This window comes from Aethalodelphis obliquidens, unplaced genomic scaffold (genome assembly GCF_003676395.1).
Source record: "Aethalodelphis obliquidens isolate GAN/ISIS:26980383/991018 unplaced genomic scaffold, ASM367639v1 scaffold55, whole genome shotgun sequence".
Classification (NCBI taxonomy): domain Eukaryota; kingdom Metazoa; phylum Chordata; class Mammalia; order Artiodactyla; family Delphinidae; genus Aethalodelphis; species Aethalodelphis obliquidens.
This window is the reverse complement of record NW_020837999.1, coordinates 10,901,553-10,926,558: the sequence shown is the minus strand read 5'-3', so window position 1 is coordinate 10,926,558 and position 25,006 is coordinate 10,901,553. Positions and strand designations below refer to the sequence as shown.

General features: G+C 36.9%; 2 protein-coding genes across 2 annotated transcripts in view; one reads left to right on the top strand and one right to left on the bottom strand.

Moving 5' to 3' along the window:
• Positions 1-2,257, bottom strand: part of NME7 (NME/NM23 family member 7) — a 261,651-nt gene extending 259,394 nt beyond the window's left edge. Inside the window, exon 1 of the mRNA XM_027086385.1 lies at positions 2,176-2,257. Coding sequence (XP_026942186.1) covers positions 2,176-2,178 — 3 coding nt within the window. The 5' untranslated portion in view covers positions 2,179-2,257. The remainder of the gene's footprint in view (positions 1-2,175) is intronic.
• A 256-nt stretch (positions 2,258-2,513) lies between these two features.
• BLZF1 (basic leucine zipper nuclear factor 1) lies at positions 2,514-23,530 on the top strand. The gene is made up of 7 exons (XM_027086384.1): positions 2,514-2,804; positions 3,880-3,955; positions 13,531-13,970; positions 15,332-15,531; positions 17,332-17,460; positions 19,347-19,566; positions 22,709-23,530. The coding sequence occupies exons 2-7, from the start codon at positions 3,925-3,927 to the stop codon at positions 22,892-22,894; spliced, it is 1,206 nt and encodes a 401-aa protein (XP_026942185.1). The 5' UTR covers positions 2,514-2,804; positions 3,880-3,924; the 3' UTR covers positions 22,895-23,530.
• Positions 23,531-25,006: the final 1,476 nt, after the last annotated feature.

The window sequence follows — 25,006 nt, the reverse complement described above, 5'->3', positions numbered from 1 at the left end:
TCCCCCCACTGCTGTCACCCACACACCACCTCATAACCTATCAATAATAGCGATTTTTTTTCACATTAAACCATAAGATCAGTGCTTACAATACTCGAAGCTCTTTTGATCTTTTTGCTAGTGCTGCCTAGAACCCTTCCCTCAGATCATCGCACTTTATCACTCAGACTTCAAGACAAAAGTCTCTTCCTCAGACGAGCCTTCATTGACCACGCAATTTCTCAAAGAGCCACCACACACAACTCGAGCCAGGACAGAGGGTGCGAGGAGGAGTTCACTGCTCTTAGGGTTGTTGGGGGGTCTGAATGACAGGCACCAAAAAACAGTATTTCACAAATATCTGAGTGCCTAACATGATATAAGCAACAGCAGTGAACAAAAGAAAGACCCATTCCTCTAACAGTTCACAGTTTAGCAAGTGTGACAAATCTATGAGCAAATAATTTCGACTGAATATGGTAAGTACAAGTTTGAGGGGCCTCTGCGGTAACCAGGTAGAGATGTCCAGGAAGCAACTAGGCCTTAACAGGTCTGAGATGAAACTGAAATTTAAGAATGAATGCTTACGCATTAGTAGAACTCACGTGTGTGCATGAAATCAACCAAGGAAAATGTAGAGACTGAGAAGTGAAATTATTAAGGAGTGAGTCCCAGAAAATGACATTTTAAAAACAGGCAAAGCCAGTGGAAAAAAAGAGGGAATGAATAATCATGAGCTTCAGTTGTCAGAGAGGCTAAATAAAATAAATTTTGAGAAGAAATTACTGGATTTGGCATTTAAAAGGCCGTTCGAAATTTAAGCAAGAACGACTTCATGAAGCCATTAGAGAGGAATTCAGACAACAGAGTGTTGAGGACGTAAGTGACCGAGCAGAATTGGATACAAATGGAAGCACTATGCTTTCCAGCAGTTTACTGATAGATTGATGGGAGGACTGGATAAACACAGGAAGGGGAAGGGCTTTTGTTTTATTTCATTTTCTTAAGATGTATGACTTGAACACTGAGAAGGAAATGGAGAGGAAGAGGCTGAAAGCACAGGAAAGAAGAACTATAACCTGAAGCAAAAGTCTTGTAAGGAATGGAAGGGAATAAGATTTAGGGCAAAGATGGAAGCATTATCCTTCAACACCTGTTTCTATCAACTAGAAACACAAGACCGAATGATGGGTAAAAAATATAGATCAATATATAGGTTGGGGCATGAGGTTAAAGAAAGTGACTGTTAGACTCTGTCATCTGCTTAGAATGGAGGGGAAGGGACAGGGTTTGTAAAGTGAAGGTGTGGAAAGGGCTCGGAAGGAAAAGGGCAGCAGAAGATTGGAGTAATAAAATGGATTGCTGAGTAGTACTGGAGAAGGGGTGGTGGGTGGGTCTCTGTTAAGTTCATAGCTATACTCATCTGACAATAGTCATCTCTCTATCTTCCAGTTCTTTACCTGTAAGTGTTTAAAATATTTGGTAATTAAGTGAATTAACTAGAACCCTGGTGTTTTCAAACACGTGACTGAATTATCTACAGGTTTTTTCAAAATGCAAATACGGAGCCCCATTCCTATTTATTCAGAATTTCTGGGGGTGAGGCTCTAGCAAGTGAATTTTCCAGAAGTGATCTTGAGGGGCATTCCTGTTAAAAAGCACAGACCTAGAAGGTAATCAACTGGCTAGAAGAGAGCTAATGCAAAATACAGCTATTACTGTATGGCCCTTAGACAGGGTGTGGGACAGTACTCGGCCACTCAAGAAAGCAAAGATTTCAGGAACTAGGGAGGTTCGGATCAGTAATGAGAAAGTTATACACACACCACAACATACTATTAAATGAAGCGCGTTAAGGTGAAGCTGGGAGCTTGAAAAACAAAAATGCAATGATGAAAAATGAAAACATTTTAAATGTTCGAAATAATCTCTCACCTCAGACTAATAGACTCAGTGTCTTACCCCTAAACCTCCTGTCACATTACTCTCGAGGCTTAGCAGTACCAAAGTGGAATTCAGAGTGCTACAAGAAATAGGGAAAGAGGAAATTGCAGGGACTGCTCCTGGAAAGGGAGAAAGAGATAACGGCGTGAAGGCAGATGGGACGCGGACGCCTCTCAGTGCCCAGACAACCAAGGACCTGGGACGCGGAGTAAAGAAGACCCCGGAGCCGTTCTGGCCTCGCCTGGCACTCACCATCACCTCAGGATCTCAGCACAAGGAAACAGGTATGGTTGCGACAGGAAGTATACAACACCAACACCAACGCCGGGTTACTCTGGCAACAGAGCTCCACCTACTGCCGTGCTTTGCGTGGGCCGCCCTGCCCGCCCCTTCGTCCCTATTGGCTAAAAGTAAACTCAGCTCCGCCCACCCAACCGACAGGCCCGCCCTTTCACTCCGTCGCCTGGGGCGACGGAACACCGCCTACCTCGTGCCAGCATCATCACTTCCGTTTGGCCGACCGATAACTCGGAAGTTCAAACTAATACGCGGCTAGGGTCCCAATAGTCTACATTTTATTTTTTAATAAGGGTTCATCCAGTTTTCACTTACTGAAGTCTTACAGAAGATGTTCTGTGTTACTTGAGTTTAAACGCACCACAGAGTGTGTTTACTTTTTTCTTTTGGAAAAGTATTCCGGAAACGAAACCCTGAGTAATCGGAAGTGATTATTTGTGAACCAGAAGCTTGATGTCACCAAGGCCTGGGCGGATTGGCTTCCGAGTGCAAGAGTTGTGTGTGGAGAAGTTAGCCCAGTGAGATCTAGACGAAGAACCTGTAAAGTGAGGCTCCCTGCAATAGGAAGAGTAAGAGTCTGAGAGGTAAGTCCAAAAACGGACTTGTGTAACTAAGAGGGCGTTTTGGAACGGGATGGCGGTCTGAGTTGAAGTTTGGTGTTCAATCGCTTTGTAAGGAAAGGTTGCCTGTTGTTCCAGGAAGGCTTGTTCAGACAGGCACGGAACTTGGGATTCGACTTCTGGGGACCGCAGAGGTTGACAGGCTTGTCGCTTCCATCCTGCCGCCTTCATACCTGTTACCCACTCCAGACCCATCCTTCACCCCCTTCCTTTGGTGTTTGCCGGCCGACATTGGCTGTGCTCGTACATTTCGCTGCGCTCGTACATTTCGCTGCGCATCTTCCGAGGGCTCACTGCTCTTTCGAAGGGTCTTTGGAGACCTGTTTTCAGAACAATAGGAGGAGGGTTTGTGACTTTTGAGGAAGGTAGTCGCGGGAGACGCTATGCCAAGTTATATCGAGTACCCGAATGATCATTTTTATGGTGAAACCAGTTGTCATCCAGTGTCCAGTTCATCATACTCATAATCACTGCATTAGTATCACCTTCCTTCTCACGTTCTCCACTGAATCTTAGTCTATACTGTAAGGCCATGCATACACTTCTGAAAGCATATGCTATGCCATTTTAATTTTATTACCAAGAAGTGCAAATTATCATGAATTTTTTGTCGCTTGTTAAACATCTGAACAGAAGCTTCTCTCTGATATATATAGTGAACAAAATAGTGTCAATAATGTCTACTGAGAACATAATTACTTTTAAATTCCTGGTGTCATATCAGTGATACAAAAGCCCCTACAGTAACTATAGTACTCTTTCTGAGCTAAATTTAAGGACACACATCTGATAATTTAGAATATACTGGTGGTAATTTAGAGTATACACTGAAACAGAAATTTGAAAATAAACCACCCCTAATTTTTTTGAGACATTTGGGAACCATAACAATATCACCTTGTGAAAAGGGGCTATAAGGGGCACCTCCTCAATGCAGCCTTATTAAATGCAGGAGAATATCACAGTGTATAAATTACGGGGACTTAGTGAATGTGTTTATGTGGTATTGTTTTAATTCTTTCATTTTATACATTTTTAGGTTTTTTAGTAGAAGTCTTGGGGTACATTTTTATTGGTGAAAAAAATGACTACTCTTGAAAGTTTAGAAACCAAAGGTAAGTGTTCTTCTTTTGCTGATAATTGTTTTTAAAACATGAAATTTATGATGATAGGACAAAGGACTGTTTGAGCCAGGTAACCAAACCCCATAGAGCCCTTGGGAATCATTTGTATTTCATATCTCTTCATGTTTGTTTTTTAATGCAGTGTTTACATTTCAGTACTACAGATATACAGGTGAATAGTAACATTATTTGGTTGTATTTATTAGATGACTGCTACTGTTAAACAGTAGTGTAAAAGCAAATTTTTATAGCTATGTTCTCTGTCCACTAGAAGATTAAGATTTAAATAATAAGAATGTACAGTTTTAAAGATTTGGGTAGATGGACAAACAACTATCAGGTATAAAAGACCTTTTTCTTATTGCATTGGTTTGTTAGGGCTGCTGTAACAAAGTATCATAAACTGGTGGCTTAAACAACAGAAATTTATTGTCTCATGGTTTTAGAGTCTAGTAGTCCAAGATCAAGGTGTTGGCAGAGCCATGCTCCCTCTGCAGGCACTAGGGAAGGATCTGTTCGAGGCCTCTCGCCTAGTTTCTGGTGGTTTGCTGGCAATTTTTAGTATTCCTTGGCTTGTAGACACATCACAGCGATCTCTGCCTTTTTGTTCACATGGCATTCTCCCTGTGCATGTATGTCTCTGTGTCCAAATTTCTCCTTTTTATAAGGACATTAATCATATCGGATTAGGGTGCACACTACTCCAGTATGATCTCTTCTTAACTAATTACATCTGCAATGACTTTATTTCCAAATGAGGTCACATTCTGAGGTATGGGTGGGACACAATTCAACTCAGAACATTTGCTAACTACAGTAGTTACTTTTTAGTCCTGCCTTGCTTGTCCTTTGTATAACATTTCATACTATTGATCATGCCCACTTTTTGAAATACTTTCTTTCCTTGATTTCCATGACTTTACTCTTATTTTCCATCTACTCTATGGCCCTTCACTGTCCAATGCAGTAGCCACATGTGGCTATTTGAGCTTAAATTAGTATTTTTAAAAATTAAAAATCCAGGGCTTCCCTGGTGGCGCAGTGGTTGAGTCTGCCTGCCGACGCAGGGGACACGGGTTCGTGCCCGGGTCTGGGAGGATCCCACGTGCGGCGGAGCGGCTGGGCCCGTGAACTATGGCTGCTGAGCCTGCGCAGACTGCGCGTCCGGAGCCTGTGCTCCGCGACGGGAGAGGCCACAACAGTGAGAGGCCCGCGTACCGAAAAAAAAAAAATTAAAAATCCAGTTTCTCAGTCACATTAGCCACATTGAAGTGCTCAATAGCCACATGTGTCTGGTGGGTATTGTATTAGAAAGTGCAGATATAGAACATTTCTATAATTGTAGAAAGTTCTGTTGGACACCACTGCTCTAGTTATAGTTTCTTTTTAATTCTCCTCTTCTTCTGGTTTATCTTTTAAATATTAATGTTTTTCAGCCCTCCTTCTCTTCTACTCTCACAGCTTTAGTAATTATAAGGATGGCTTCCAAATCTATCTATAGCTCAGATCTCTTTCCTTGTGATTCAGACCCTTGTAGCTTACTGTCTACTGATTATCTTCACTTAGACATAGATAACAGTCTTAGCATGTCCCAAAGTGAGCTCCTCTTGATTCAGGTTATTCTTGGGTAGAGTGAGTTGTGGAGGTTGGAGCTGTCAGTGAGAGATGGGAAACTATTTTCTAGAAGCCAGTTTTGCAGCAAGCAGATCTCCAAAAGCAAACTCTTTAAAGGGGGTTTAAATGTGTTTAGACAGCAAAGATCATGCCAATAAATATTAATTGAATTTAATTCAGCTGAGTGCAAGAGCATTTCAGGTCACCAGAGGCTTTTTATATTATTAGAATAAGCAAACCAGAAACTGAAATGAAAGTAATAAGCTGGGGATTAATGGGAAATAAGAGCAATTAAATCATAACTACTATGAAAGCAGTTAGCATGGTACTTGGCAAAAAGCGAAAAACTAAATACATTATCATTAGTAATTAGAAGTTAGTTATTGCAAGGCCTCTGTGAAATTATTTATTTGTTGTTACTTGTTTGTACTGAGGATTAGAGTTATAAAGCACTTTCACATACATTACTTCATTTGATCTTAATTTTACAGTGAGGTAGATAATTCAGCTGTTAGTCTTAATCCTTCGTTTAATATCATTTTAGCTGTTAGTGAAGAACAGTTACTTGTATCACATGGCCTGAGAAAAGGTGCACTTATATGGTTGACATTTGTCAGTTGCCTGCATTTCCTGTAACTGCCTCAGAAAAGAAGCAAGATTGGCTTATAGGGACAGAACTTCTCAGCAGACATTTGAGCAATGCTGTCATCATGAGAGGGATGTGTCCTTGCTGCTAAGGTTTTTTGAAAGGGAAACTGCAATAAATAGGAACAATTAGAAAATTAGAATTTGAATCCAAAACTTTTTGGGGAAGCAAGGTTGAAATTAAAAGTAAAGGGATTAAAGTCAGACAGTTTAGTGAAAATAGACCAAATAGGAAGGTCTGAGATGTTCAAATATTTATAATTCCATAAAATAGTCTAACTTTTAACTCTTAAGTCTGTGGAACAATAGTTATTAGGTGAAAAGATTCCATGGACAGATAAATTAGAGAAATGCTGGATTAAGGGAGAGATTATACTGCAGGACCCTTCAGAGCCTTTAATATACTAATGTACACTGTGCAGCTCCAAAGAGATATATGTGGTATGCAGCACTGCCCACACTTATTTGACCGGGAAGCTCTTTTATTTGCGGGACCTGTGATAAAAGGAACGTTTGGATTCCACATCAGTAAATGTGGGCCTGACTCTTAAGTCCACTGCCTATAGCATATTTTTCTAATTTAGTGGTAAGTAAACTTCATTGGGTGATACTGGTGACATATAAAAGAATATTAATTTAAAATTACCAAGTGATGATCCCTAATTTTACTGTTTTATAACTGAATCTGCATACGATCTGAAAAGTTTGTCAGATTATGAGTTAGTAATTAATGATTTCGTGTAGAGGAAAAAAATTAAGCAGTTTTTAAATGAGTTAGTTATTGGATGTTAAAAGGAAATCTTCTAGGTGGTGTGTTAATGTTAACATTGATGAACTTCCATAAGCACTTACTCACCTCTCTGCACCAAGCACCATTTCATTAAGCTGATGATACCAAGATTAGGAGGCAGTCCCCGCCCTGAGGAGATCTCAACAGTTTAGGAAAGAAACAAATTATTTTGAAACACTCTTCTATTTGCATTATTCTGAAAGCAATGTAGGATGGGGGGGGAGGTAAGGTTACGTGGTTTGCCCAAGGTCACACAATGTGTGGCAGTGGAGACTGAGGTTTTTGACTCAGAGTCTAGTCTAGTTTTATTATACCATCCTGCTGACTCTGAGTATCTGTCTCCATAGATTTACAGTTTTATCAAAAAAGGAGAAATGTTGGTTTCATTACAGACTATAAAATAATGTTCTTTTTGCTTCAGTATTCTAGAGCAAGGGTTGGCAAATTATGGCTCTTGGGCCTGCTGAGAATATTTGCAGGCAGTCTGATAGTAGGGAACACGAGCTTTGAATCCCACTTAAGCCAGGTGTTATCCCAAGTAAAAAAGAACTCTATTCTTTTCATTATTAAACCTATATTACCCGAAAAAAACTTCACTCAATAATTATAATTTGAATTTCATCTTTAAAATTTTGTTTTTTCTCTTCATATATAAATGCCTATATATCAGTAGTATCCTTAATTTTGCCTCATGGTCCACAAAGCCTAAAATGTTATCTGACCCTTTATGGGAAAAGTTTGCCAACCCCTACTGAACAGTATTATTTGTTCTCTTGCTACATTTCACCAATTTGGGGGAAAGGCAGTGAGAATGAGCCATAAACCTTAGATATGTTTTAATTCTTTGATAAGTGATCACAGGTGGAAGTTAATGTTGATGAGTAATTGAAGAATTGTTTTGTTGTTTCCCTTCAAAGAATGGGAAGGGATTGATGTTTTGCTTTACTTAAACATTACTCATAATTACAGAGCTGGTACCATAGATCACTGTCATCCCACTTGACTGAAGGTAATTGCTCATGAATGTGCCCTGGATTGGGCCTAGTGCATATGTAATAAAGGTTTCTCTGTGGGTCACAGAAAAAATAGAATTATGAAAGTAAGTTACTGGGCGAGAAAATGTAAAGCCCTGACTCCCCCTTGCCTCCTTGCCCGTGCACAGTAGCTAGAAGCACACTTGTTACAAAGAGGGAGCTGCCCCGTGAGATATGGTACAGCTTTGGGACTCACAAGTGCTTGAGTAAGTAGAACAGTTTAAATAAAGGAAGAGTAAATTGAGTTTGAACCAAATTGATTGAATTTCTTGATTGGAATTTTATGACAATTTTGTTTGAAAAGAGATTTCTGTTCAATACTCATTGTTTCTTTGCCTTTTAAATTTAGCATTAACCATTTTGTGATTTGCTCTTGAATCTCCATTACCTAAAATTCCAACTCAAAAATGTTACGACTTGCCTAGAAATCATATTTAATCTTAACAGATGTCACACCTGCTTCTTATTTCTTCAGCTTCAGTGGGCCTGAATGGCATAGCTCTAGTGTGTCTTTTTGTTGTGTTTTTTTAATTGTGAATCTGTAGTTAATTCATGACTCTACATTACTTCTTAAATGCCAGGATGTCTTAGTGACAAAATTAAATTTGCACAAGATAGAGTTAGACAAACTTGAAACCATATTTTAAAAGCATGGGAATAGGCCTTTATTTTTAAAACAGTTCAGTGGGAATTCTCCTTCTCCATGCTGATGTGCTACAGCGTGAACTAAGTACCAAACCCTTTATTTCACTTTTGGAAGTATTCCTTTGTTCATCTTTTTGAAAGTAGAGTCAGTCCTAAAGCTCAGGGTATGTCTTAGTTAACATTTAATATAGAAATGACAAAATATTTTATTTTAATATAAAACGTTTTGTTAAATAGAACACCTTAATTATACCTCAGATGTCTTTCTACCTCCTGTGTAACATAACTCAGGATTCCCAGTACATTACTACATACTTAGGAAAAAGTCCCCAAAAATCTGATAAATGAAAAAATAGTCCTAAAGTCTGACGATATAACTTTGTAAAACTTTAGCATAAGAGAATAAAAGGCACAATTATATTTTATGATATTAAGCTTTTTCTCCCCTTAATCAAGATCCAAAGTTATTAGATTTTTTTAAAGAATAATAATAAAAGCAATAGGAGGTAACATTTAATGAGCGCTTACTGTGCCATTCTAAACACTTTAGAATGTTTTCTTATTTACTTTTAAGCATTGCATTAGCTCATGGATATGGAGCATGCAAAAAATAAAACTAAATAAAGACATAAGTAATAGATCTACTGATACGTCAGTAGAGTTATTTTGTGAGGCAGTTTGACAATGCAGATCTTCACCTGGCACATTAATTCTATTCTTGGGAATTTATTCAAAAGAAATAATTCAGAATTTGAAAAAAAAAAAACCTGTAGGCATAAAAATATTCACTAAAGCATTTTTATAATAAAAAATTGGAGTCTAAACATCCAGCAATAAAATAGTAATTAATTAAATAGTGCTATATTAACTTGAAGGAATAATATAGTCATAAAATGAAAATATGAAGACTAGCAAAACAGAAAAATATATTAAGCTTATAAAGTTAATTATGAGTATAAGTATATAAAAATATTGAAGAAATTTGAAGTAATGAAAAGTTATTTTAGAATGATTAGAATATACGTAATTTTTTCTTCTTAATATCTTTTAATAATGTAATGTTTTAAAAAATAGTAATAGAAACCAGAAGATATGTGACTGTGTATGATGATAATCTGTTCTACTCTGTAGTTTCTGCATCTATATAACTAAGTTTGGAAGAAGAAGAAAAATAAGCTTATTAAAAAGTAGAAACCTGGGAGGGATGGATTGCGAGTTTGGGATTAGCAGATGCAGACTATTATATATCAAATGGATAAACAACAAGGACCTACTGTATAGCACAGGGAACTATATTCAATATCCTGTAATAAACCATAATGGAAAAATATATGAAAAAGAATGTATACATACATATAACTGAATCACTTTGCTGTACACGAGAAATTAACACAACATTGTAAATGTATATTCAAATCATATGAATATATGATTTGGCTAGATAGTAATGAATTCACCAAAGACTGATCAATAGTCCATGATTGTTCAATTAACATTTTTGTAGAAATCAAATTTCTGTAGAAATATGTTTCTACCACTTATTGCACACTTATTATATATTACCCAGTAACACATGTTATCTTTTTACATGTATGTCCTGTCTCCTCAAGTTTAGATAGTAAGTTTCTTAAGCATAGAGGTCCCCACTACCTCATACAATGTCTGGCCAATATTAGGCACCAAGCAGCATGTTTGTTGCCTGTAAAACTCAAAAGTTTATCATCACCATTGTTATATGTGCTTATCCTTTTCCCCTCCTCTTGCTTCCATTTATTTATTGTTTATCAGATAGAGAGTTCTGGGTACAAGGCACTTTACTAAGAATATAGTGGTAAATGAGTGACACATAGTCCCTACGCTCATGGAACTTATATCCTAGTGGAAGGCACAAATAGTATATAACTAATTACACTGAAAAAAATGTTTACCATTTTGATAAATGGTAAACAGAGAAAAGCAGGGTCTTTGCTCTAGAGGCGTGTAAACAAAGAACCTAGCCTAATCATGGAAGATTAGAGAAAGGCTTCCCTTTGGAAAGGTTGAACTGAGATTTGAAGGATGAGTAGGGGAGAAGAAGTTAGGAAGAAGATTCCAAGAAGATTCCAAGAAGAAATGTCTGCAGAGGAAGAGGAAGGCATTTGCTCCTATTGAGACACTAAAAGAAAGCAAGTAACACTGGAACTTAGGATCTGAGGGAGTGAATGGCATAAATTGAGACCCAGGAGATAGGCAGGGGGCCAGATCACCAAGGGCCGTATAGGCCATGGTAAGGATCTTGGTCTTTATTCTGAGAGTGACAGGAAGCCATTCAAGGGTTTGATGCAGATCAGATCTGCATTTTTTTAAGTTCACTATAACTGTTATATAAATTCTGTGGGCTTTTGCAACCTGACAAATAGGGCTATTAGCAGAGGCAGTAAGTTCAAGGTTGATGAGGCAATAGTTTTGTTTGTGGAAGGCCTCCCAGACCAATTAACAGCTTAGCTCTGGAGTCATATTCGGACTCAAATCCCAGTTTGACACTGATGATTTGGACAAGCTATTTAACCTTTCACAGCCTCTGTTTCTATCTACAAAATGGGTACTATTGTGCTTACCCCATGAAACTTGTAAAAATTAAATGATATTGATGCATCTGAAGGACTTAGAACTATGTCCTTGGCACGTAGTAAATTGAATAAAAGCTAATTATTACCATTCCTAGGTTTTGGCCTCCATTTTCTCAGATGTATGCTGGACTTGTAAAATGGCAAGGAATCTAACTTGTAGCTCATAGGGATGTTACTGAATATACTAATTCAAGAACTCCATGTAGGTTAGGTATCATCTCAGCCATTTCCTCAAGGTTGCAACATTTCCCATTCTCGCAGATCCTCCATTCTTTCTAAGCTCTAAACCACTTATTTTCTTGAATCAATTAGTGAAATTAGCCCTTTCTTGGAGAAAGATGACTCAGTGAAACTCCTTACACTGCTTAATTTGAGGTAAGGTAAAATAGGAGAAAAGAAACAAAATTTTTGTTGTTTGACTGGCGCAATGGTAGTATAGTGGTGAGCATAGCTGCCTTCCAAAGGTTATCTAAACTAAGGACGGCTAGCCAGGTTTGGCTTACATGAGGGGAGATTTTTTTTTTTTTTTTTGGGCTGCATTGGGTCTTCATTGCTGCACGCGGGCTTACTCTAGTTGTGGTGAGCAGGCTTCTCATTACGGTGGATTCTCTTGTTGCGGAGCACGGGCTCTAGGCATGTGGGCTTCAGTAGTTGTGGCATGTGGGCTCAGTAGTTGTGGCTCACGGGCTTAGTTGCTCCGCAGCATGTGGGATCTTCCCGGACCTGGGCTCAAACCCATATCCCCTGCATTGGGAGGCAGATTCTTAACCACTGCGCCACCAGGGAAGTCCCAGACGGGAGATTATTTTAATTGAGCAAATTAGTAAATGTGTGCAGCAATGTATTAAGTGTTACAGAGGAAAGGAATGGGAGCTACCATTTATTGAATGTCTGCAATTCTGTGCAAGACACTTTTGACACTTAAAGGGGCAGTGTGTGCAGTGGTTAAGGCCTCAGTCTTTGGGACCAGGCTGCCCAGAATTGCATTCTGCATCTTCTACTTACTAACTGTGTGGTATGACTTTGGGCAAGTTCTTGAACCTCTTTGTGTCTTATTTTCTTCATCTATAAAATAGAGCTAATTATTTTACCTCAAAGGGTTACTGTAAGGATAAATGAGTTATGTGTAAAGTATTTAGAATAGTGTTTGGCACATGGTAAATCTTTTATAAATGTTTATTTGTTACTTAACCATTTTCTCATTTAAGACATAAGGTAACCCTAGATGTATTGTTAAATTCTTTTCATGGAGGCAGAAACTGAAGCTCAGATAATTGCAGGATTTTGTCCAGGATTGTACAGGTAGCAGTGGTGGAAATGGGACTCAAAACCAGATCTGGCTGATCCCAGAGTTCATGTCATTTCTATAATACCATGCTCCTTCCACTTGTTTAGGGCATGATGCCTGGCCGTAGTGTGCTTATCAGACTTATTGGGAAAGTGAGATTTAGCATATAACAAAACCCATAAATGATAATTATGGTTCATGATTAAGATTCAAACTGAATGTTTGAGATGGTAAGTAGCATAGGCATTCAGAGAGTAGACTAGAACAGTTGGGAAAATTTAACGCCGAGTAGAGTTTAAGCTGACTTCTTAAAGGGATAAGTGAGAATCACAGTAAGTGTCGAAAGAAGCCATTTAAGAGAATAAGAAATAGCAGAAACAAAGGTCTAGGAGAGAGAGTATTAAGGAATCTGGTTGGATAACTTGTGAAGCATTCTTTGCTAAGAGTTCACAAAAACAGGTCAATCTATTTTGAGGTAGACACTTTCAAATACGTATATACATAGCTTATTTTATTTTTATATTTAATATTATTGAGTGTCTACAACGTGCCAGGCATTTGATCTTATTACATTGTTTTGTACCACAACCCTGTAGCATAGTTGTTACTATCTCCATTTTGCAGATTAGGAAATAGAGATTCATGGAGGGTTACATTATTTACTTAGGATTATACTAGGAAGTAGAAGTTGAAGCCGAATACCTTGATTCCAAATCTCTTGCAGTTTCTACCAAGAGAGAAACCATTTACTTAAGGAAAGTTTGAACCTGTAAGACTTTGTTCATCTTTTGTTGACACATGATTGTTTTGAAAATTTTTACTCTAAATGTTTTCCCTTTTTTTCAGTACCAGGAATTCTGAATGTAGGGTAAAGCATGTCTTAGCATTTTCCTGGCATTTCTTTTCAGTAAGTAGTTTATGTTTCGTTTTCCCTTCTATAGTCATCCTTACTTCATCCCCAATTCGAGGAGCGGGAGATGGAATGGAAACTGAGGAACCACCTAAATCTATTGAAGTTACTCCTGGAATCCAACCTATAAAGCATCACATCCTTCCAAGTCCACGAAAGAAAGCAGTTCCGTCAGAGAGCCCAGGCGTTCTTCAGCTAGGGAAGATTCTCGCTGAAAAAGCAGTGGAAGTCGAAGCTGTAAGAATATTAGTTCCCAAAGCCGCTATAACCCATGATATCCCCAACAAAAATGCAAAGGTTAAGTCTCTGGGACATCACAAAGGAGAATTCCTTGGCCAGCCAGAGGGAGTTGAAGAACCCAGAAAGGAACTATCCGAGGTAAAGAATATATTGGAAAAGCTCAAGAACTCTGAAAGGAGGTTACTACAGGATAAAGAAGGTCTTTCAAACCAGCTCAGAGTACAGTCCGAGGTAAGAACAGCCTTAATAGGTTTAATGAGTACCTCTCTTTATACCTGGGCCTTCTGAGCCTGCATGTTAGAAAACAATACTTCCTCTTGCAATGTCATTATAACTTGTCATTTATCTAAAAAACTTCCTCTTAAATTTCTCATTCTCTTTAGTGCCTCTAATAGAAGTAGTTTATGTTGGGAACTTATCCTCTAAACATGGTTGAAGTATGAGGTACTTTGGACAATGTGAGGTACTTTGGACAAGACCACCTACAAGTTGTAAAGGAGGTTACAGTTATGAACTTGCAAACCAGAGATTGACTAAGTAAGACTAGCTAATAATCCTTGCTTTAAGAATCCATAAATTCCAAGTATTTTTTTCTATGTATAGATAATACTTAGAATAAAGAGAATGGTGGTATAAGTATCAGTGTCTTCATTGTAAATGGAAAATTATCTATAGTGCTTGATTCACTTTCTTTAATCTTTACATCTTAGTAATGGCCTTACCAGCCCCAGTTTGCCTCTCTGTTAGATTATACATCTTTTTGCTAGATGTTAGTCTTTGTGACACCATGGTTAGTGGTTGTCATTCAAATATGTTTCTAATATATTTAATAATATATTTTTAAATAACTGATTTCAAATTACAAAACTAGTACATATTTATTTGTAAACATTTTAGAAAATACAGAAAAAATAATGAAAATAGTGCTACCTATATTATACCATCTGGCTATAAATGCATAATTATACATACTGAGTATATTTTTGCCTTGTAACTCACTTTTTTTAGTTGTCTTTTAGTTGTTAATACAGGATATTCTATTAAAATATCATTATTAATAGCAACAGTGTTCTTCAATGACTGCACCATATACCAATACCTTTTATTGGACATTTATGTTTTAATTTTTTGCATTTTTGATAACAATGTGAAGAACATGCTTATAGACATGTGAATTGCTTTTTTGCTTAAATTCTTAAAAATAAAAATCCTAAGGCACAAAGAAATCAATTTTTAAATGTTGGAAAAGATTTATAAAACACTCGGTCATATCTTTTAGCAAAATTTATTGGTTCACTTTTCTAATTTTTTGCCTTTAAGTGTTGACTGGAGGCAGTTTGTAATTTTTATGATAATGATTTGTACTCTTATAATAAGAGGCTCAGATTATAACTACATGGACTATAGATTAATAGAGATATAGACATGGTTATATACATTATGAAACTTAAATATTTAATATCACTTTTTGATACACACTTTTAGTAATGGAGGTCCAAACGACATGAAACAGTTTCTCTTTTGTTCATTTTGCTACATTAAAGTCACTGGCGTCACTTTGAGCTTGTTGTATTGGTCATGATTTCCTCCAGGTCAATCGTGAGTTAAAAAAGCTGCTGGTGGCTTCTGTTGGGGATGATCTTCAATATCACTTTGAACGTCTAGCCCGTGAGAAAAATCAGCTTATTTTAGAAAACGAAGCCCTAGGTCGAAACACAGCTCAGCTTTCCGAACAGTTAGAACGGATGTCCATACAGTGTGATGTGTGGCGAAGTAAATTCCTTGCAAGCAGGTATTTTCTATTTTAAAGAGTATTTCATTTCCTAGCTTTTGCTCTATCAGACTTTTGACCCCTAATGCAAGAAAATAGATTGTAGTGTGAAAATTTCTGATTCAAATTGTCAGAGTACCTCGTGTATTATTTAAGATGTGGACTCTTCCTCCTCTGGATGGTCATACAGTCTCCGTAAATGGAAAAGTGGTATCAAAAGGCACCTCCCTCATTCCAGAATTCTGAGTTACTCTTCTATAGTAGAAATCACTCCTACTACAATGTTTAAGATCAAAACAAAACTGTAAACTCAGTCAATAAATATGTAAATTTTTTAAAAGACTATTTTTCCCCACCTTCTATCTGGAGAACTCAAATATCATTGCCACTCCGTACATCATATTTTGTCTCTCGTGCTCTGTTCTTATAGCTCATTTTACTACATAATAGAGCTTCCCAACCTTTTTCTCACCATGCACAAACAGAAAATGATAACATCTGTATGACATACTGTATAGCCTACTGGATGAGGCTATTCTCCAGTAGAGGTGAGAACCCCAGGCCCCTAGAACCACCAGGCCCATGGTAGTTGGGAAGCTCTCTCATATATTATGATTGTCTATTTATCCCCTCCTTCCAACTTTGAGTTACTGGAGAAAGGATCTGGGTGTTATCCATCTAACACACATCTATTTCTAATTGTACTATTATAGGATCTATTTGGAGAAATGAATTTACTGTTTATTGACTATTTACTGTTTATTGACTTAGAATGAATATTAATTAATTCTCATTGAACAGCTTAAGAAGCAAATCATGCATATATTTTACAGATTACTGTAATAACTTTTTTTTAACATTCTGATCGATGCTGATAGTAACACGTTAAGGGCAATAATAATTAAACCAAACTTTATTGATATTTTAGTTGATTTAATCTTTTAATGTCAGAATTGTTTTCATTTTAAGGAATTCAGTGGTTACTATGGTCTGAGACTTTAGTTTTAAGATTTTCAGCTGAATAAAAATACTTTAAAATTTTGCTTCATTTCCATCAATAGAGAATTGGTTAAATACATTTTGGTACATCCAATCAGAAGAAAACATTAAGCTGTTTTTTTTTTAAAAAAGGGAATGAGTTAGCTCTATGTGTGCTAATATGAAAAAAAATCACCAAGATAAATTATTAGGTGAAAAAAAGCAAACTATAGAAAAGTTTGTATTAAATAATCCCTTTTTTGTAAATAATATGAATATAGTTATTTTTACACATAATTTTTTGTTGATATACACATAAATTATTTTTTTCTAGAAAAATATGTTGGTTACTTTATTGATCACTGACTATAAAAGAAGGATGGGGATGCTGGTCTGGAAGAAGGACTTAGTTTTGCTTTTTTATAAATCTTTCTATATTTAATATTTTTCTAAGGACAAAGAAGTAATTGATGGCAGAAAAATAACTCATTTTTTTCTCTTAAATTTTCCATATTTAAAAAACATTTAAATAATGTTATTTTTTTCCAAAACTTGATTAATCTAGAATAAGACTAAAGTACAAGTTCCAAAGTCACTATATAGGAAAGTTAAAAAACTGTTTCCTTTGTCATTTTGTAAACAGATATTTTAATTGAGTCCCTTTAATAAGTTCTAAGCTCATAAAGATTTTCAATGTTTTTTAGTGAAGATTTAAAAACTGAGAAGTAATTTGACAACATTAAATCTTTTTTGTAAGTTTTTAAAAATGACAGTCACAAAGGTAGTATATTAACTTCTTAACACTGTCAGAGAATTTATATGTAAGACTTTAATCTTTTCCAGGGTTATGGCAGATGAGTTAACCAACTCCAGAGCGGCTTTACAGCGTCAAAACCGTGATGCACAGAGTGCTATACAAGATCTCCTGAGTGAACGGGAACAGTTTCGTCAGGAAATGATAACTACACAGAAGTATGGCACTTGTTTACATTCTGAACTCTTCTCCTTTCTCCTGCAATTTTTGTTATTGAGATAGTTCTTTAGTATTTCTACATTTAATAACTTATTGAGCATATATGTTTTAAAACAGATGCCCAGGGGAGGGAGAAAGACTGAAAAAACAGAAGACATGCTTCTTTTATTCTTAATTGGGGAGAGAATTAGTTATATCTATAATAGAAGAAATCTCTGGATTTAAAAGTAATTTTTGGTTATAGTTATAGCAGTTTTGTATGGTTTTTGGTAGAAGCCAAAAAGCATACCAGTCTTTCCTTTGGAAGGAGATCTTTTTTTTTTTTTTTTTTTTGCGGTACGCGGGCCTGTCACTGTTGTGGCCCCTCCCGTTGTGGAGCACAGGCTCTGGACGCGCAGGCTCAGCGGCCATGGCTCACAGGCCTAGCCACTCCGTGGCATGTGGGATCCTCCCGGACCAGGGCACGAACCCGTGTCCCCTGCATCGGCAAGCAGACTCTCAACCACTGCGCCACCAGGGAAGCCCGGAAGGAGATCTTTTTGAGGATTGTTCTACAGTATTAGAGCTTACTTTCATGTCTATATGCACCAGAACTGTCAAAATTGATAGTCTTCCTTAAATGTACTTTATACTTTTATGTAGTTGATTTCTTACAAATCAAATAAGTAAAGGTCAAGAGAAAATCATAGGGAAATTAGAAGAATGAAAACACAATATATCAAAATATCAGATTTTGTGGGAGGCAACTAAAGCAGTGTTTAGAGGGAAATTTATAACTTTAAATGCTTATTGTAGAAACGAAAAAAGGTCTCGTCAATAATCTAAGCTTCCTTCTTAAGAAACACAAAGAGCAAATTAAGCAGAAGGAAGAAAAGGATGAGAGCAGAAATAAATGAAATAGAAAGCCAAACACTGGTTCTTTGAAAAGATAAGTTTACAAAACCTCTAGGCAGTATAATCAGGAAAAAAATAGATACAAGTGACTAGTATCAGGGATGAGGAGGGGGTACACTACAGATTCTGTAGACATAGGAAAGATAATAAGGGGATGTTATGAACAACACTATGCTAATCAATTCAACAACTTAAATGGACGATCTCTTTAAAAGACCCAAACCACCAGAGTACCCAAGAACAGATAACCTGAATAGCCCTAACCTATTAAAGCAATTTACTTTGTAGTCAAAAACTTTCTAGTAAAGGAAACCCCAGGCCTATATGGATCCATTGGTGAATACTAACAAATATCTAAGGAGGAAATAAAACCAAATTTACACAAACTTTTCTAGAAAATAGAGAAGGGAACAACTTCCAACTCATTTTATGAGGCCAGCATCATCTTGACACCAAAACCAGACAGAGGCACTACAAGAAAACTACAGGCCAATATCTCTAATGAATACAGATGCAAAAATCCTTAACAGAATTTTAGTGATTCAAATCCAACAGTATATAAAAATGTTTATAGATTGTGGCCAAGTAGGTTTTATCCCAAGCATTATAAGTTAGTTTATCATTTAGAAATCAACCAATGTAACTCACACAAAAAATTATCATATACATATACCATATGAATATCTCAATAAATGCACAAATCTGTAGTTGTATAATACTGTATGAGTACACTATTATTACCTGTACTAAAATATGAGAACTAAAAAATGTACTGTTTGTTGAATGATTTCCAGATAACCATAAAATCAATAAGTGCTTTCTGTAATCTGACTTATTTTACCAGACTTCCTGATTTATTGAACTCTGAGAGAAAGATAGAGGAGAAAGATACTATATGATTTCAGAAATATGTTTCTCATTTATTCATCATTCTTGATTTTTAGATTTTATCCTCTTATTAATATTGAGTGCTCATGTGTGTTCTTTGCAGGTTGTTGGAGGAGCTCTTGGTCTCCTTGCAGTGGGGAAGAGAGCAAACTTACTACCCTAACGCGCAACCTCACAGCACAGCAGAACTAGCGTTAACAAATCACAAGTTGGCAAAAGCAGTAAATTCTCATCTTCTGGGAAATGTTGGCACTAATGGTCAAAAAAAGTTTCCATCAACAGTTGAATTCTGCAGCACCCCAGCAGAAAAAATGGCTGAAACGGTAAAATACTTCTCTTTCATGATCTGTGGAACCTCTAAGACTGTCCTCGTATTGAAAGGTGACATGTTGTAATGGAAAGTGCTTGGCATTGGGAGTTAGGAAATATGGGATCAAAATTTGATTGTCATACTAATGAGCTAGGGATCTTGTAGAAAATTATTTCCTCCTCTGAGCTTTAATTTTCTCAAACACTTGAGAAAAAAATGTAGTTGTAGTTGTTTTTAAAGATGACCTATTTTTTAGCTACTGAATCATTGATAATCCTTTTCTTGAGCTCATTTTGATATGAAAACCACTGTGTAGAACTTTTAATTTAGTAATCAAGAGTAGATAATTGATTACTTCTGGTCTAAGATGTTATTTGTTTTTTCCCCATATAGATGGGAATGTGCCAGACTCCACAGAAGCAATTAGTGTAGACCTGGTACCTTCAGTCCTGTGTGAATTGAGGGCTCATGCAGGTGACCTGTCAAATACTGTGGTCTCACAGTTCTACAACCATCCAGGTTCACCCTCATCCCAGTCATAGGCCTTGTCATTACCAGAACTTTTCCACTTTTAAAATCTTCAACATCTCTCCATGAACTGTGATCTCAACAGTTTTGGGGATTCCATAAAATAATACATATAAAGCCTGTAGCAGTTTCCAGTATAGGTACAGTAATTTCTCAATAAATAGTAGCTATCATTTTTATTATTATATCCTTCATCCCTCTAATCCTGTTACCTTTACAAGTCCTGTCAGTTCCTTCTAATTTATCCCCTCTCCCAAGTTCAAACACCTGATCTCCAGGCTAAACTTTAGTAATAGCCTCCTCACCAATATCCCCACCTTGCTTTTTACCTGCCTCCATGCCATCCTCTACTGTCAGTGAGTTATTTCAAAAATGCCAATCCCATCATTCTTGGTACTGCTGTTCAGAGGGCTCCCAGTCTCCCTCATTACTGAATCTGAATTATTTCATATTGTAGAGAAGGCCTTTCATTAATCATTATTCCAGTTCCCCTTCTCTAGTATCACTTTCCAGGTGTGTCCACCCTCTGCACTTCACATCCCAGCAGTGTTAACCACTTGCATTCCACAGATAGGCCACTGTATCTCATGCCTCTGTACATACTTTCCCTCTGCCTAGACTGCCCTCCGAACATCTCTCTTCTTGCCCAACCACTATATTGCCTTTAAGAATCAGCCTTCCCTGAATCCCACAGGCAAACCTAGATGTTCCTTCCTCCAGGCTTCCATTTTGTACATATATATATATATATATATATATATATATATATATATATATATCTCTAGTATAGCTCTTTATCATGTTAAATCTCTCTCCCAAACTGTGAGTTCCTTAAGGAGCTTATGTCTTGCATTTCCTCAAGGTCTGGCATAATCCTTTGTACAACAGTAGGTGTTCAGCTATTTACTGAATCAGTCCCTGAAACTAAACTCATCAGCTTTATCCAAAATCGTTTCTCTTTTTCTATTCTTTTGTTGGGAAATGGTGTTGCTGCCTACCTGGTTGCTGCCAGTAGCATTTGGTATAATTAACTACTCCTGATATCTTGAAACACTCTCTTCCCTTGGCTTACGTAACCCTACGCCCTCCTACTTCACGATACAATGGTGGGTAGCCTCAAGGCTTGGTTTACATCCCCTTCTCCCAATCCTTTATCCACCTTGTCTCATTGAACAAAACTGACAGTCCTACTTCCTTAGTGTCTCTTGGACCTTTTAGCCACATTGCTTCAAGGTCAGCATTTCTTAGCTAGATTATTGCTGTAAACTCCCTTTCTCTGTTCTTCCCATGTCTGCTTTAGTGCCCACTCCTTCCCTCATCCACCCGCTGTGTATAGAGTGATCTCTCTGAAAGGCACCCTGCTTAAAATCCTTCCCTATCACTTTCAGGCTAAAATCTAGAAACCTTGTATCTATACTGGTATCTTGGTCTCCTTTAATTGTATTCCTTTGGCATTTTGTTCCTCCCTCTAAAGGCACATAATGTAATAACATATATAGAGAGTTGGGGTACTGTTATAATTTTCCCTTCTAAATTTATAAGCAGCTTTAAGATAAGCCCTTTATCTCTGTTGTCCAGTAGCATCTAACCAAGTTCCGTAAAAAATAGAAGGATATCAAAAACTAAATCGAAAAAGCAGTAATCCAGTAGAAAAACAGAGGTACTAAAATAGAATGGTAGCTGTTAAATGATGCCAGGACATTTTTAAATTAGCTATAGCTCTTTGGGTACATTGGTAACTTAGAAGGAAAAAAACCTGCTGGACAATATGAGAGCTAGGGAAACAGACATCTCAAGCCATTTCTGAAAGCTGTTTTTGAATAAGCCTTACATAGAAGGAGAGAAAGCTCTTTCCGCTACTGCTTTTCCCAATTCCTTTCCAATTCCAGTACCTGCCTCCTTTGCCCAATAACCCATGTTCATCATATGATGATGGTTGGAAGAATATGAAAATGAGAAACAGGAGCTATGAGCCAGCCATGTTATCCTTGCCCTTAATTGGAGAATTTTTTTCAACCCAAGAGTTCCTCCTGTTGTGGGTCTCAGTAAAGGAAACAGAATAGGAAGAATCAGAGCAGAAGAATTAAGAGAGTATGGTGTCCATGAATCCAAGAAACAAAAGCATGATCGTTAGCATCAAATATTGCATATAAATTAGAAAAAGAGAAATGAAAACCATTGATTTTACAAGTAAATGATCAAAAACTTTGAAATAACATTTCAGTAGAAGAATGAAGGCAGAATCCCAGTTCCAGGCAGTTCAGTGAAGGACTGAGGGAGAAAGGTAGTGCATACTTTTTGGTTAAAGATAAAAATCAACATCACTTATAGTAAAATTGATATAACCTAATTTTCTTTTATGTTTTCATATATTTTCATCAATATGCATAAGAGTAATTTCATTATTTTTTAAAATAGGTAACCTAGGTAATATAATAACTTGACATCATTGTCAAATTTAGAGCTTTTTGAGAAAAGGCATAAGTTCTCTAATCAAATTCATCATTCAGATGTTATTTTTTATGGCAGTTTCATACTAATGAAATAGCACTTTTATATATTAATAAAACCAAGGGCTTTTACAGTCCTTCCTGCATACATCTGACATCACCTCTTATTTTCCTTAGGTTCTACGCATTTTGGATCCAGTAACCTGTACAGAGAGCTCAGCTGATAATCCGTTTTCTGAGTCTTCACCAACCACCTTACTTGCTACAAAGAAAAATATTGGACGATTTCATCCCTATACAAGATATGAAAATATAACTTTCAATTGCTGCAGTAACTGCCAGGGAGAACTTACTGCCCTTTAACAGTCAGTATGTTGGAGGCACACTACAGAGTCATTATAATTTGGCAGCTGGGGTTCTTTTAATGCTAGAAGTATTATCACTTTCTATTTAAATAATATATATCCCCAAAGATGTTTCATGTACTGGACTCTGGATTACCCTTTCTTAATAAATATCTCAGGGTAAGAAAAAAGTGAAACTGTGTAGATATATTTGAAATAGACAATACAGGCATTACAGGATGGTTTTCCTAAAGGACTAAAAGAACGATTCTGTACCTTTCTTTTAGGCTCTAATTTATTAATCTTGCTATATATTTTACATAAGCAAATTAATTTCTGTACTCTAAAGCAAGGATTGGCAGACTACAGCCTTGGGTCATATGCAGCCATACCCATTCATGTACTGTTGTCTGTAGTTGGTTTCATGTGCTACAACAGCAGAATTGAGTAGCTACAACAGGGTTTGTATGACTAGCAAAGCCTAAAATATTTACCATCTGGTCCTTTACAGAAAAAGTTTTCTGACCTCCACTCTAAAGTAAAAGTAGCTGGCAGGGGTCGGGGAGGGAGTGGGGTAGGAGTCCTTTCCCTTTTTGGTGATTTTTAGGGGCTACAGAAGAGTCTTATGGAAACACTGTGGGTGAAGGGACTACTTTAAAAATAAATGCTATATGTTAGGAAACTTTTAAATATTTTACAGCCACATTAACAAATGCTTGAGCAAAGCATGTTCTCATTTTGGTTTTGTGCAGGGGATTCCATATTTTGAATGGATGCAATTTGATATACAGAAGAAACATTCTAACTATTGAGCTCATTTTGGCAATTGCAGCACAACAGGAGTATCCAATTTGATACTTATGAAATATGGCAGAGAAAGTAGGATCTTTGGGCTTCCCTGGTGGTGCAGTGGTTGAGAGTCCGCCTGCTGATGCAGGGGACGCGGGTTTGTACCCCGGTCCGGGAGGATCCCACATGCCACGGAGCGGCTGGGCCCGTGAGCCATGGCCGCTGAGCCTGCACGTCCAGAGCCTGTGCTCTGCAATGGGAGAGGCCGCAGCAGTGAGAGGCCCGCGTACCGCAAAAAAAAAAACAAAAAAAACGGATCTTTCTAGAACATTGTTCAAACTCAAAAATGCAATTCATCAATTTTTATGTCATATATATTATTATTTACTTATGACCGGCTATCATCAAACATCCTTTTATATACCTTTAAAAATGTCCACAAAATGTTTACACCAAATTACCCTAACTGGTTGCAGAAGTGCCTATCAGTAAAGAAATCCTCAAAAGACAAATATGATCAAATAACAACATGTTTTAATGTCAACTTAATGGTTTTGTTTTGTTTTGGTCTGATTCATCTGAGTTATAGTTTCAAGTGGCAATAAATTTCTCTGCCTTCTTTAGTGTGAATATTTATTTATCTTTCCCCCAGAATGATGTGCTTCAATTCAAGTCTTCATCTAGCTTATACTATTTACAACTGATTCTTCAGCCTTTCCTTTAGGTTTACTTAGTATAAAACATAGGATAGGGAGGGTGGGAGGGAGGGAGACACAAGAGGGAAGAGATATGGGAACATATGTATATGTATAACTGATTCACTTTGTTATAAAGCAGAAACTAACACACCATTGTAAAGCAATTATACTCTAATAAAGATTTTTAAAAAAAAAAAACATAGAGGAAAAGCTCCATGACAGTGGATTTGGCAATGATTTCTTGACTATGACACCAGAAGCACAGGCAACAAAAGAAAAAAATAGATAAACCTCATCAAAATTAAAACCGTCTGCACAGCAAAAGAAATAATGAACAGAATGAGAAGGCATCCTACAAAATGGAGAAAAATATTTGCAATCATGTATCTTTTAAGGGTCTAATGTCCAGAATAAATAAAGGGCTACGACTCAACAACCAAAAAACAATCCAGTTAAAAAATGGGCAAAGGAATAGACATTTCTCCACAAAAAGATATACGAATGGCCAATAAGTACATCCAAAGATGCTCAACATCACTAATCATTAGGGAAATGCAAACTGATATCACTTCATATCCATTAGGGTGGCTATTACCAGTAAAGCAAAATAACAAGCGTTGGCAAAGATGTGGAGAAACTGGAAC